The sequence below is a fragment of the Jaculus jaculus genome, chromosome 2 (assembly GCF_020740685.1).
Source record: "Jaculus jaculus isolate mJacJac1 chromosome 2, mJacJac1.mat.Y.cur, whole genome shotgun sequence".
NCBI lineage: Eukaryota > Metazoa > Chordata > Mammalia > Rodentia > Dipodidae > Jaculus > Jaculus jaculus.
The window spans coordinates 26,674,827-26,688,513 of NC_059103.1; the positions used below are offsets into that span (position 1 = coordinate 26,674,827).

At 38.8% G+C, this 13,687-nt stretch overlaps 1 protein-coding gene across 4 annotated transcripts in view; it reads right to left on the reverse strand.

The window, feature by feature from the left end:
- The window catches only part of L3mbtl4 (L3MBTL histone methyl-lysine binding protein 4), a 451,548-nt gene that overhangs the window by 333,400 nt on the left and 104,461 nt on the right, over window positions 1-13,687 (reverse strand). For all 4 annotated transcript variants that reach the window (XM_045144044.1, XM_045144045.1, XM_045144046.1 and 1 more), the window contains one exon: window positions 9,105-9,159. In XM_045144044.1, coding sequence (XP_044999979.1) covers window positions 9,105-9,159 — 55 coding nt within the window. The remainder of the gene's footprint in view (window positions 1-9,104; window positions 9,160-13,687) is intronic.

A 13,687-nucleotide genomic window follows, 5' to 3' on the forward strand; every position in this document is an offset into this window, starting at 1 on the left:
ACCTAATCTACACAATCCCTCGCAGGCGATTCTAGGTCTGGTCAAGCTGGCAATCAATATAAACCATCACAGGAAAGGTTGTCAGCTTAGTAAATTGGATTCCAAGATCAATTCTTTAATTAGCCAGTAAATATCAAGAGCAAAAAAGAAATGATCTGAAAAATATGTACTAAAAATGATTCATTTTGTTGTAGTATTTTTCATTCAAGTGAACATGAATACTTCACTTATTATGATGGCCCCACTAAAACTTCATTATTTTCCTCCTGTTCATTTCCCAATGAAAGCTTCATTGCTCAGTGGAAATGTTATATTTTTGATTCAAAGTAGGCCAAACCCCACGTATAGAAGTGTGCATTTAATGATTTTAAATATCACCTATATTAGCAGGAATTTAAGAGTAGTTTATTTACTCTTTCCCTTTTCTGGTGTTGACATCCAGTCTACAGTGATGACTTGCCTCTCTGGAAATAAACTAGTCTCTCACTAAGTTTGGCAAATGCAGGTGTTATTTTCCCCAACATGTAATTATTTTGCAAGAAATTTGCTCTGTTATTGCACCCAGGAAATAACTAAGCTAGCTGTCCTAACAAAGGACTTCAGGATAATATTCAACGGTCCATTTCTGAAGCTTTTATAATCCCCTGATAAGCCACATCCACCTATTCCAAAACTACTCCCTGAAAGTAGGCTAAGTATTTTTGGAAACTACACTGACTCTTCATCAGGCAATTTAGCTAATTAATACTTCAGAGTTTTACCAAATTTATTATTTCACTGCATAAAGCAATAGATCTTATTGATCTAATGGGATCTGATGGTGTGCCTTTTAAAACATATACCTAATTTGGGGCTGGAGAAATAGCTCAGTGGTTAATCACTTGTCAGTAAAGCCTAACGACCCAGGTTCAATTCCCCAGTACCCACATAAAGCCAGATGCACAAAGTGGCTCATGCATTTGGAGTTCATTTGCAGTGGCTGGAGGCCCTAGCGTGCCCATTCTTTCTCTCTCTCTCTGTATGTCTCCTAACAAATAAATAAAATATCTTTAAACTATATAGAAAATTTTTAAATATGTATAATTATTCCTAACTTGAGGGAAAATATGTTATACAACTCAATTAAAAAATATTTTCATTCAACTATTTGCAAGTAGAAAGAGATAGAGAGAAGAGATACAATGGGTGCATCAGGGCTTCTAACTGCTGCAAATGAACTTCAGATGTGTCACTTTGTACACCTGGCTTTATGTGTACATTGGGGAATTGAACCTGGGTCATTAGGCTCTGTAAACAAGTACTTTAACCACTGAGACATCTCTTTAGCTCCATAGTTGATTTTTTTAAAGCAAATCCCTATGAAATACCTATGTTACATTGACTTAAAGTCAGATAAGGGGAAAAATATATAAAATAAGAAAGCAGAAAATAATAAGGTTCTGAAGGAGCCAAAGACACACCTTGGAGATAAAGGAGTGAATCTTCAGAAGGTAAGGCTCATGACTGCAGGTTCTGGATGGTCAGAGTAAAACATGTATGAGTTGACAGCATACATCAGGCAAGTGCCAAGTGGCAAAAAGGCCTCTGATATTCTCCAGAGGAAAAGGTGAGACACTCTACTAACAGACTTCCTGTTAGATTTTAGTTAGGGAAGAGAGAACGCAGAGGGACAGAATGATAGTTTAAAAATGAACAGAACTACTTTAAGCTGGTGAGACATTGTTTGAAAAATATCAAGCCAGGATGAGTCAAGCAAAGGTGACCATTGTTTCATTGTTTGGTGAATACACGAGAAATGAGAAGTCCCCAGGACTGTGATTTGACTACAGGTCTGTGATGATGCTACTCAGTAAGGGACTGCAAGGAAGGCAGGTAGGACACCGGCAAGCAAAGACAAGTTCCATTTTAATAAGTAAGGGAACTTTCAGTAATAAGAACAATGACAACATAAAATCTTCCGTTCAGCTGGAAGGTCCTTTGTTCCATCCAAACAACTCAGTCCTAGTGACTCATCACAGGGCACCAGTGAGCTAGGCAAGAATTGTTTGAGAGGAGTTTGGAGTGGAGATAGGATGAATTCATGGCCAGGAAGCTTGAACCCTGCTGGCGTTTCTGGCTGTGAGAGAAGGGAAGGAGATATGGCAAAAGTGGGACTGGGGCACTAATTCAGTCAGCCAACTGTTTGCTTTGCAAGCATGAGAGCCTGAATCAGCCCCAGAACTTACACACAACTGGCAAGCTGGTAGCATGCCTGTAATCACAGTGCTGGGTTAAGCGGCAGAAACAATGGGTGCCTGCGGCTCACCGGCCTGCCAGTGTAGCCCAACTGGTAAGCTGCAGGCAAAACAGAGACCTTGTCTCAAAGAGATGGGCAACTTCCCTGAGATGCCACCTGAGCTGGTCCTCTGCCTGTCATATGAGTAAGTACATATGTGCATATGTCCTCGCAATACACATTCACCTGTATCACACACACACACACTCACACACACATGCACGCACACACATGCACACACACACACACACAGACATGCACGCACAGAGAGAGAGGGAGAGAGAGAGAGAGAAGGATGGACAGTAAAAGAAAATCACAGTAAGTGCTAAGTGCAAAATGATATTCTGAACTGGATCTTGGAATGGGAAAAGAACATTAGTAAAAACACTGGTGCTATCTGAAAAAAAAGTATAATTTCATTAAGAGTGATATCTATAATGTTCATTTATAAGTTCTGACAGACATTCCATAATCATACAAGCTCTTAATATGAAGACAAACTGGTTGAGAAGTACATTTGTCTATCTCTACCTTTTCAACTTTTCTGTAAATATAAAATCATGCCATATTAAAGAGTTGTTTCTTTAATCTGCCAACTAGTGTAATGGTGGAGTGGCTGTAAAGGGGAAAAGCAACTGCTCTGATTGAATTCCACGCTTGCTCTACTGGAGGAGATTCCTGCAGGATACTGAAAACCTAATCAACAACCTATGGCTGGAAAGGACATAAGCCCTGCAGAGAAGCCTCTACTATTGTCAGACTCAATAGACATATACTGCCCACAAGACTGTCCTATAAATATTTATGTTTATGTCCATACATTAATGCTACTTTCATTTTTGGTCAGAGGAGCTTCTCTTTTCAGGTGGAGGTGACTGCTGGGGAAAACTCCAAACTCATCAAAATGCGGAGAAGTGACAGTGCAGCATTCAACACCGAGGGAGACATCTCTGTCATACCCTCCATGGCTCAGGGGCCATTTCAGAAGAGGTAGCAGAAAGAAAGCAAGAGCCAAAGGATGGGGAGGAGGGCTTAGGAATGTTGTCCTCCACATACAGGCATGCCTTCGCGACCTCACTGTGGTTGCTGCTACGTACACAAGACCTGCATAATATGAGAGTAGAAAAGAGATGACATCGAAACAGAAGGTGGACTAGCCGGAACGCAGAAGGGGTCCGGCGGAGGGGGAATAAGTGGCGGAACACAAACACAAAGAGGCTGGTAGACGGGGATTATGGTCAGGATATTATGTGTATGTGTGGAAGTTGTAAATAAAAAAAATTTAAAATGGTTTTTAAATAACAAATATCCAAGAACACTATGACAACAATATGTCTTACAGTAGAGATTAAAATTTTAAGTGTATAGCAGTTTCTCAGTTTTTGAATAATACTTGTCTCATGACAACATGATTACAAACTGAGTACAAAAAATACTTAGAAATTATAGAAAATACACTTTTTAATCTAACAAAAAAGAAGAAAACAGGTGTTAAACTTTTCTCATGACTTTTTCTTCTTACAGTAATTAAAAATTTTAAAAAGCCCTTAAGTGACTTAACTGTCTGTAAACAACTGTGCCACAAAGCACCTGCTATCTTCTAATGTAGTGAACACTTCAATTACTTTCAACCTCTTAACACCAAAATAATAATACTGCAATGATCACACTAGGCATAAATGGAATGCACCTGTTTTTGTTTTTCACAAAGAGAAATTTCCAAAAGAAAAGTTTCTAGGTTGTAGCAACAGGTTCAATTAACATTTTTGGTAAATACTACCTGGTGTGACCTCCAAAACAATAAACACACTCTGCTCCTGGAAGTAACAAAGCCAGGGCCAGTCTTTCCAGCCCACCAGCATGGAGCATTAGCAGTTGAAAACAAAACTCATCATTTGGTAGACCAGTATCTCTCATCATTATGTTTAAATCTGCATTTCATAATATTTTAGTGATATGTGATATTTTAATATATTTACTTCTGACCACTTTTTAAAATTATTTATTTATTTATTTGATGCAGAAAGAGGGAGAGAGAGAGAAAGAATGGGCGCACCAGGGCCTTCAGCTACTGCAAAGGAACTCCAGATGTGTGTGCCTCCTTGTGCAGCTGGCTAACATGGGTCCTAGGGAAGCAAACCTGGGTTCTTTGGTTTTCCAGGCAAACGCCTTAACTGCTAAGGCATCCCTCCAGCCCACTTTTGACCACTTTTATTTCCACTTCTGAGAATCACCTGTTCATGACTTTTGCCCACTATTGCACTAAAACCTTACTGTATCTGACAATTTTATCTTCCTTCTCTGAATATGTGCCTTTCTATCTATTGCAGCCATGGAGAATATTTTAGGGTTCCCTTTTATTGAGACTTTATTTAGCACACAAAGTTTAATCTAAAAGTGCACACATCTAAGCTTCCTTTAGAATTTCCTTCCTGTTTTTCTATGTATAAAGCCCTCACTACCCCAACATACAACCAAACAAGCTCTAGTATGAGTTTTAAAAGGCACTGACAAAGCTAGATCACTTGTGAAATTAGGCATTTTTTGTTTCAGAAACGTCAAACATAAAGGCAGACAGGTCTGCAGTTTCACAGTGACTAGCAATGATAATTCTCTGACTTTCATGACAACTGATTCCTGATAGATACCTACTGAGATAAGCCTTTTCTAAGGAAGACCAAAGGGAGTTGTTCAATTTTTTTTTCTTAATTACCAGGAAGAATTTTAGCCAAAGAAATTCCAAAAGCACTAAATACATAAATAAATAAATAAATCACAGGGAATGACTATATCAAGAAAAAATCTAGTTCAGCCAGCCCCCAAGGAAATACATGACTGTACTAGACACCAACCCACTATAATTATCAAGAGTCACTTTTCTCAGCCAATTTCTAAGCAAGTCTCCAATTTTCTCTAGCATTGTCTGAAAGCTGTAAAGAAGGCGGCACATTAATGTACAGAAAGCATGGGTACAGTAGAAAGAACATAGCTTTTAGATCTTGCTGGGTGTGGGCTCAAATCCTAGGACCAACACTAACTTCTTAAGTTTACCCTAAGTTAATCATGTGGCCACTTACAGCTGCCTTGCCTATAACACAGGTTGGTTTCAAAGTTAGTTAGCACTCAATAAATTATGTTTTAAAATACCTATTTGTATTTTAATGTATACATTTAAGACATAAGGTAAGTGAAAAAATCTTTAGTTTTATAAGATTAAATTATTATCATAAATTATAGGGAAAGTTCCCATTAAGTTAACTGATAATAGAATATTGGGGGAATGATTTCATCCATTGCATTACAAATGATAAAAATGTACATTACCTCAAAAAGGCTCCAGATAATCCAATTTTCATTACAATTAGCAATTTGCAGCCTCTATATACACAAACCAAATCTAATCCTTCTTCTACACATTTAGCTATGTTCCACACTGGGAAAAACACAAGCAATTAACAATATCAAGTGTGGAGAAAAATAAGACTCAGCAAGTAGTGTTTAAGGACAAGCCATTAATTTTAAGACGTTTCCACCAAGGGAAGAACTGTGGCAAAAAAGAAAAAAATGACTTTCCATAAAATCTGAAAAACTATTTGAGATAAATGCATACTTGCATATATTAAAACTGTAAGTACTAAATTAGTAAAGAACCTTAGACTAGGGAAATAAACATTTTTTAAATTGCTCATCTAGGCCTACTTGCCTTTAACTAGAGGGAATGTTTCAACTGCAGAATAAAAGAACCAAAAACAATTTATATTAGTGCGAAAACATAGCTGGAGGTGAGGAACGGTGACATAATCAATCATAACCTCTAAGAAGAAAAATAATGTTTAAAAAAGAAGCCTGCTGTTAGAGCCACAATACAGGCCAAATTTATTACTAAGATTCCAGGGTTGCATAACTGAAGTGTATTTCAGTGGGGCTTAACATCAAGTTACGTAATTATCAAACGACAGCTTCCTATCCTGCTTCTTCAGCAAAGAACGTGACAGGCCCGGGGAGGCAGCAAGAGAAAATAAATTTAAAGCAGCACACAACACTCATTATAATAGAAAACAGTGTTTATGTTAAGGTGACAATTTTTTAATATTGTGGCCCCAAACTAAGCAATAAAAAATGTGTTGGTTTTTTTTTTTTTTTTTTTTTTTAAGAAATTTCAACTCTTGAATTTTGAAAAGATATTTTAGTTGGTTATGTTCGGTATCCAAACACAAAAATGCTTACTCAGCAAATATTTAAGGTATTTACAAAGTTTATTAGTGGAATACTATCAAATTCACGTGTCTTCTTACCATGAGAGGGGCATAAATGCTATTGGATGTTTTACTATATGTTGTAGAAAATTTAATAGCAGCTGCATATGTATCACCAAATATGCAGAATAGATATTCCTGGGGAGAAAACAACCATATTTGTTGATTTACATGTAAATTATCTCAAAACCAGTTGACGACTAAAAACCTATTGTCTAAAATCGCTTGATGTATTCATCACCATATGCACTGTCTCCTCTTCAACACACTTTTAATGTAGGAAAACAAGCAGAACTATTAGAAACATTAGCCAATCTTAAGCTTAAGCAAAGAACTAGAAATAATACATGGCATCTTCTATTGAATAATTCACAAAGTGCAAAAGTCAGAAAATTAATAAAAACCTCAAACAATTCTTTATGTATATGACTGATAATTTAAACAATAGTGATAAGAGTATATAAGAGAGGATAGAGCAATTAAAAATGGGCTGTGGAACTAAATAGAGAGTTCTCAAAAGAAGAAATAAAAATGGCATATAAACAACTAAAAAAATGTTCTACAGCCCTAGTCGTTAGGGAAATGCAGATTAAAACTACGTTGAGAGCCAGGCATGGTGGTGTACACCTTTAATCCCAGCACTTGGGAGTCAGAGGTAAGAGGATCATCATGAGTTCAAGGCCACCCTGAGACTACATAGTGAATTCCAGGTCAGCCTGGGCCAGAGTGAGACCCTACCTCAAAAAACAAAAACAAACAAGCAACAACAACAACAAAAACTATGTTGAGATTCCATCTCCCTCCTGTCAGATTGGCTGCCATCATGAAAACAAATGACTATAAATGCTGGTGAGGATGCGCAAAAAGAGGAACACTTCTACACTGCTGGTGGGAATGCAACCTGGTCCAGCCGCTGTGGAAATCAGTGTGGAGGTTCCTGAGAGCATTCCTAGGCATATATCCTAAGGATTCGTCTCACTACCTCAGAGATACTTGCTCAACCATGTTTATTGCTGCTCTATTCACAATAGCTAGGAAATGGAACCTGCCTAGATGTCCCTCAACTGATGAGTGGACAATGAAGATATGACACATTTTCTACACAGTGGTAAAGAAAACCGAACTTATGAAATTTGCTGGAAAATGGATGCATCTGGAAAGGATTGTACTTAGTGAAGTAGCCCAGGCCCAGAAAGCCAAACATTGATTGCATGTTCTCTCTCATATATGGATCCTAGCTACAAATGACTGGACTTCTGTGTAAGTAGGAAGAAAGATCAGTAGCAGAGGCCAGTAAGTTAGAAAGAAGATATAAAGGGAATAGAAAAGAAGGGAGGGGTGTACTTAATAGGATGGTACTGTATATATGTAAGTAGATGAACAGATTAATGGGGGTGAAAAGGCTTAAGAGCAGTCAGGGGAAGAGATTGAGTAAAGTAAAGGTGGAGGGAGGGCTAATCAAAATCCAAGAGGATATAAATAAATCATATGGAAACCTACTTTTTTGGACAATGGAACATTCAGGAGCCATAGAATAATATTAGAGAATTTTCAGTGGCAGGGATGGGATGTTTTCCAGTGAGTTGTTGGCCAGGGGAGGTCCCTGATGCCCCCACAGAATTATAGGCCATTGCCAAGGCCCTCGATTTCCCACCAGGAATAGATGGTAGGATCCTCTTGATGAAGACTCCACATACATGGTCTGCAAGGTCACTGAGAAATCCTGCTGGAACTGTGAAAACTTCCTCTATGTAGACCAGCTGACAGAAAGCTAGGAAAAGCCACGCTGCATGCACTCCAATGGGAGAGACAGAAATCAGCAGTGAAGATACTCAACAGTGGGCACTTCAAGCCTTACATTTGGCCAGCCAGGCCAAATGAGCCAATGGGTGCAATAATGGCACAGCTATTATGGGGGAAACCAACTGCCCTCTAATTCGACTGGAGGCCTGCTCCATGGGAGGGAATATATTGCTGAAACTGAAAACCTACAACGAGGGTAATAATGAGCCCTAGGGGTATAATGCCTGCTGCTGTCTGTCTAAAAGTATATATTATGCTCATCAAATTGCCCAGTAAACACTTCTCATAACGTTCATATCAATATATTAATGCTACTCTCACTTTTGGTTAGAGAACCTTCTCTTTTCAGATGGCAGTGACTTTGGAATGACTCAGAAGGCATCATGGTGCTGGAAAGAAGCGACAGGAGTGCTCAGCACTGCAATATCTCTATCACACCTTCCAAGGCTCAGGGTCCATTGCAGAAGAGGTGGCGGAAAGAATGTAAGAGCCAAAGGAAGGGTAGGACTCCTTACACAAAATGGCCTGAATATCCATTACCTCACCTACACATGACCATCATAATAGGAGGAAAAGGTGATTACATCAAAATAAAAGAGAGACTGATTGAGAGGGGGAAGGGATATGATGGAGAGGAGTTTCAAAGAGGAAAGTGGGGGAAGGGAGGGAATTCCCATGGGATATTGTTTACAAGTTTGGAATAAAAAATAAGCTAACTTTTTAAAAAGCTGTTCACTGTGGCCCAAGACTGTAACAAATATGATATCTACCTTGACTCAAAACTGTTGCCCTCTCTCTCAGCTTCTTTTTTTCTTCAGCTTGCTCCTGGAAAACAGAAAAAGAGGTTTCAACAATATTTCTAGGCAGCTGCTCAAAGCGCTAAAACCTGATGCACACATTTGCTGGTAGCAAAGCCATGTTCATCTCTATGACTGAAAGTACCAGTCCAGAGTTCCAGCACCACCCCTGTGGGTGCCCACAAGGTGCCTATCATAATCCATTTTCACATAGGACAGCACCATTCTTACTGCCTTAATCTCGGGTTGGATACATGCGATGGAAAGCTAACTTTAACACCAGGGAATATGGAGTTGGACCTAGGTGGCCCCATGCATCCTGCATGCTAGGGCCTGACACTGATCTGACGTGAGTGCTCATTGGACAGGAGTGGCCCATCTCCACCTGCCTATCTGAACTGACCACCACGTATCAGTACTCAGTCAAGATAACATTAGCTAAGTGTAATTGCATTGGCCTTCAAGAATGGACAAATACCCTCAAGGATCCCTGCAAAGAAAGCATAGATTATGACACAGGACAAGCACACTACATAAGCAAAGCAGCTTCAAGGTCAAGGGTCCACAAAACATGCTGAACACAATGCCTCTGTCAATGAGAACACAGCTTTTGTTTTTATTTATTTAATTTATTTTTATTTATTTATTGAAAGACGCGGGCACACAGGCCATTTTGAAAATCAAGTTGGCATCCTATTGACATAGTTCTGTGGCCATAATCAATAAAATTTAATTGGTAGCAATATATATGCTACCAACTAAGAACAGGCAATGACCCGCTTAAAACCTGGGAAGTGGAATGTCCCAGCTTGAAAAATAAATCTCCCCAATAAACCACATTAATTCATTTTTAGAAATATAGCTATGAATTTCTTTTGATTAGTTCCCAATAATAAGATGTCATCAAAGAAGATACAAATTCTGCAGGTTATTTACACAAAATCCTTTGCAGAATTAGTTGCTGATGATGAAAACTGAGTTTCATCATTTAGCAAGTTCAAGCTCAAAGATTATTTCTAAAATTGTTTCTACATGTATTTGGGGTGTATCTTATTAAATTGTAGTAAGAGATTGAATGTCTCAGTTTGCCTAGGACTCACCCGCTCAGGTCATATTACTAAAAAGAGTCCACCTGTGGAAACTTGGTCAGTCTTTAGCAGATAAGATGGGTCGTTACCCTAGCTGTGACAGCCACTAAAATCAAGCCTATGAAACAGAGAGCATGCATATTTTTACAGAGGTATGTTATTTGTGTGTGTGTGCATGTGTGTGTGTGCGCACACATATGCATGCAGATGTTGTGTCTTCCATGTGCCTGGGCACAGAAACCAGAGAAACTTATCAGGTATCATATAACACACTTCTACTTTAGACCTCTGAGACAGAGTCTCCCACTGAATCCTGAGTTCCCCAGTTTTCAGTTAGACTCAGTGACCCAGGAGTCCGGGCAATTCAATTTGTTTATTTATTTATTTCTTTATTTGAGCTCATGTGTTTCAAAATATACAGAGATAACACTTCACTGTGTTCACTTCTCAGTAAAAGTACAAAGTAACATAAAAATAAGCATATATATATATGTATATATACATGTATATATATATATATATGCTTATTTGCATACACAAGCATATCATAGCACGCTTCTCCCTGTGTTGTCACTGGACAAGGTAGGTTTACATGAGGGAGTTTCCGTTCTGATCCCACAGCCGATCACCATTGCTATGAATGGATACATCAGTTGTATTTATTTGGCTCCATATTTGTAGAGATTTAGGTGGTTAGGAACCATTTATTTGTGAAATTTACAGCGCTGCAGTGACACACCTGCGCCTGTTCTGCACACGTATAAGGTTTGCAGAGTGACGGTGCAGAGTAACACGGCAGGGTCAGAGAACACCCGCACCTTCGTGTTGCCAGCTCAGTCCAGCTGCTGAGTGCAGTCCCTCACTTCATGGGCCACATTACCAACAACGTATGTTATCAAATTTGGAGGTTCTTGACAAGATGGCAAAAGGCGATCTCACCTTGGTAATCATCTGACTTTGTTTCATTCTGAAGAGGTTTAAGATCATATTATAGATTTATTTTTTTTTAATTTTTATTTATTTATTTGAGAGCGACAGACATAGAGAGAAAGACAGATAGAGGGAGAGAGAGAATGGGCGCGCCAGGGCTTCCAGCCTCTGCAAACGAACTCCAGACGCGTGCGCCCCCTTGTGCATCTGGCTATCGTGGGACCTGGGGAACCGAGCCTCAAACCAGGGTCCTTAGGCTTCACAGGCAGGCGCTTAACCGTTAAGCCATCTCTCCAGCCCATATTATAGATTTAAATATACTCTTCTTTGTAAAATATCTCTCCCTGTGTTTTGTTTTGTTTTCTAAGAATAGTTTCCCATCTTTTGGTGATGATAAATTAGGAAAAAAAAGGAATCTTTTGTCTACGGTATGATATATATTGCTTACTTTTCCCAATTTTAGAATGCTCTTTCATTTACTTAGGATATTTTTGCTATTTTAAGAGATGAAAATGCAGACCTTTCTTTGAAGGCTTTTAGGTCTGAGGGAAAGCTAGAAAATCTTTATTTGTTCCCAGGTTGTAAGAAATTTCTATTTGTGGAGCCTATTTTATTTTTTCGTGCAACCCTCAGAATGTGAAGCAAAGATGCAGTGCTGGGGAAGAGGAGGTTTCTCAGTGGTTAAAGGTGTTTGCTTGCAGAGCCTGCCAACCCAGCTCAATTCCTCAACCACCCATGTAAAGCTGGTCAGGCATCCATTGCAGCAGCAACGCACACACACACGCAAATAAATAAAATTCATTTTTAAAAAGACACAATGCTTTTGCCAAGAAAGTTGCTGTCATGTCCCTATTAACACTGTCTTCCTCTCCACCAGACACATGTCCATCCATCATTATAGTAAACTCCCAAACGCAGCCCATTGTATTTTAGGCTTTCTGTTCTGTTTAATCTATTTTTTATGTGCCATACCATATTATTCTCATTATTATAGCCTTATGTTTTAATATATTTCCTAGGTTACCCAGTATTTTTCACATCATAAAAAATATGTTCCTATAGAAATTTTAGAATCAGTTCAACTCCCCAAAGCACCCAACCTTGCTAGCTGCACAATGCTGGGCAGATGAGTTATTTAACCTCTGTCAGCCTCTGTTCTTCTGGGTTTATTTTTTGTTGTTTTTTTTTTTTTCAGGGCAGGGTCTCACACTAGCCCAAGCTGATGTGGTGGTGCTCACTCTGTATCCTTAGACTGAACCTGAACTCACTCTGATCCTAACTCAGCCTCCCAAGCACTAAGACTAAAGGCACTGGCCACCTTGTCCTGATTAAATCTAAGTTCTTTATAGGGTTGTTTGAAGGATTACAGACCCTAGGGCATATGACACAGGACAGATATTAATGGTAATGATCCTAGTTATCTTGCCAGATTTCAAACTGTTAACAATGTGTTCAGGGATTTAAAAATTAAATGAACCTTTGCATTTGTGTTTATTAACTAAAAAAGAAAAAAAAAAACAAGTTTGGGGATGGAGGGTTGGCTTAGTGGTTAAGGCATTTGCCTGCAAACCCAAAGGACCCAGGTTCAATTCCCCCAGGACCCACATAAGCCAGATGCACAAGGGGGCACATGTGTCTGGAGTTCATTTGCAGTGACTGGAGGCCCTGGTGCTCCTTCTCTCTCTCTCTCTCTCTGCCTCTTTCTCCCTATCAAATAAATAAATAGATATAATATTTAAATTTTTTTAAAAAGGAAACAAGTCTCATATGAACACAATCCTTCATGAAATTAGCATTATATGAGGAGAGTGAAGCCATTTAAAGGCACCTATTGTGCAATTACTATGAGCCACCCACTGTAGTGGTCTTTAAGGGGACAAATAAACTGTGGCACCCAGATTCTGTACAGTGACTCCCCCATTTTTTAGGGACTCACTATTTTGAATGGCTGGTGATAAAAACCAAGTGATGGACTCCCCTGACTATTCTCGTCTTTTTATAGCATCTCATGTCCATGATCATGAAGCACCCACATACCATTCTTTTTTAAAATAAAATTATCTAAGATAGTCTATTACTTTTTACCTTTTGTGAATAGATATATTTTCTGGGCTGGAGAGATGGCTTAGCGGTTAAGCACTTGCCTGTGAAGCCTGAGGACCCCGGTTCGAGGCTCGGTTCCCCAGGTCCCACGTTAGCCAGATGCACAAGGGGGTGCACGCATCTGGAGTTTGTTTGCAGAGGCTGGAAGCCCTGGCGCGCCCATTCTCTCTCTCTCCCTCCATCTGTCTTTCTCTCTATGTCTGTCACTCTCAAATAAATAAATAAAAAATGAACAAAAAAAATTTTTTAAAAATAGATATATTTTCTTATTCACATATGAACATTTTATATATTGAAAATATAATCATTGCAAAAACATTTTCTCCTCCAATGTACCATGATAAATTTGGTGCATGAATCCTTTAAAATACTTTTAAATTGTAATATTCAAGTACAATTTGTTTTTGTTCATTCTCTAGCCCCTCATGACTCCCT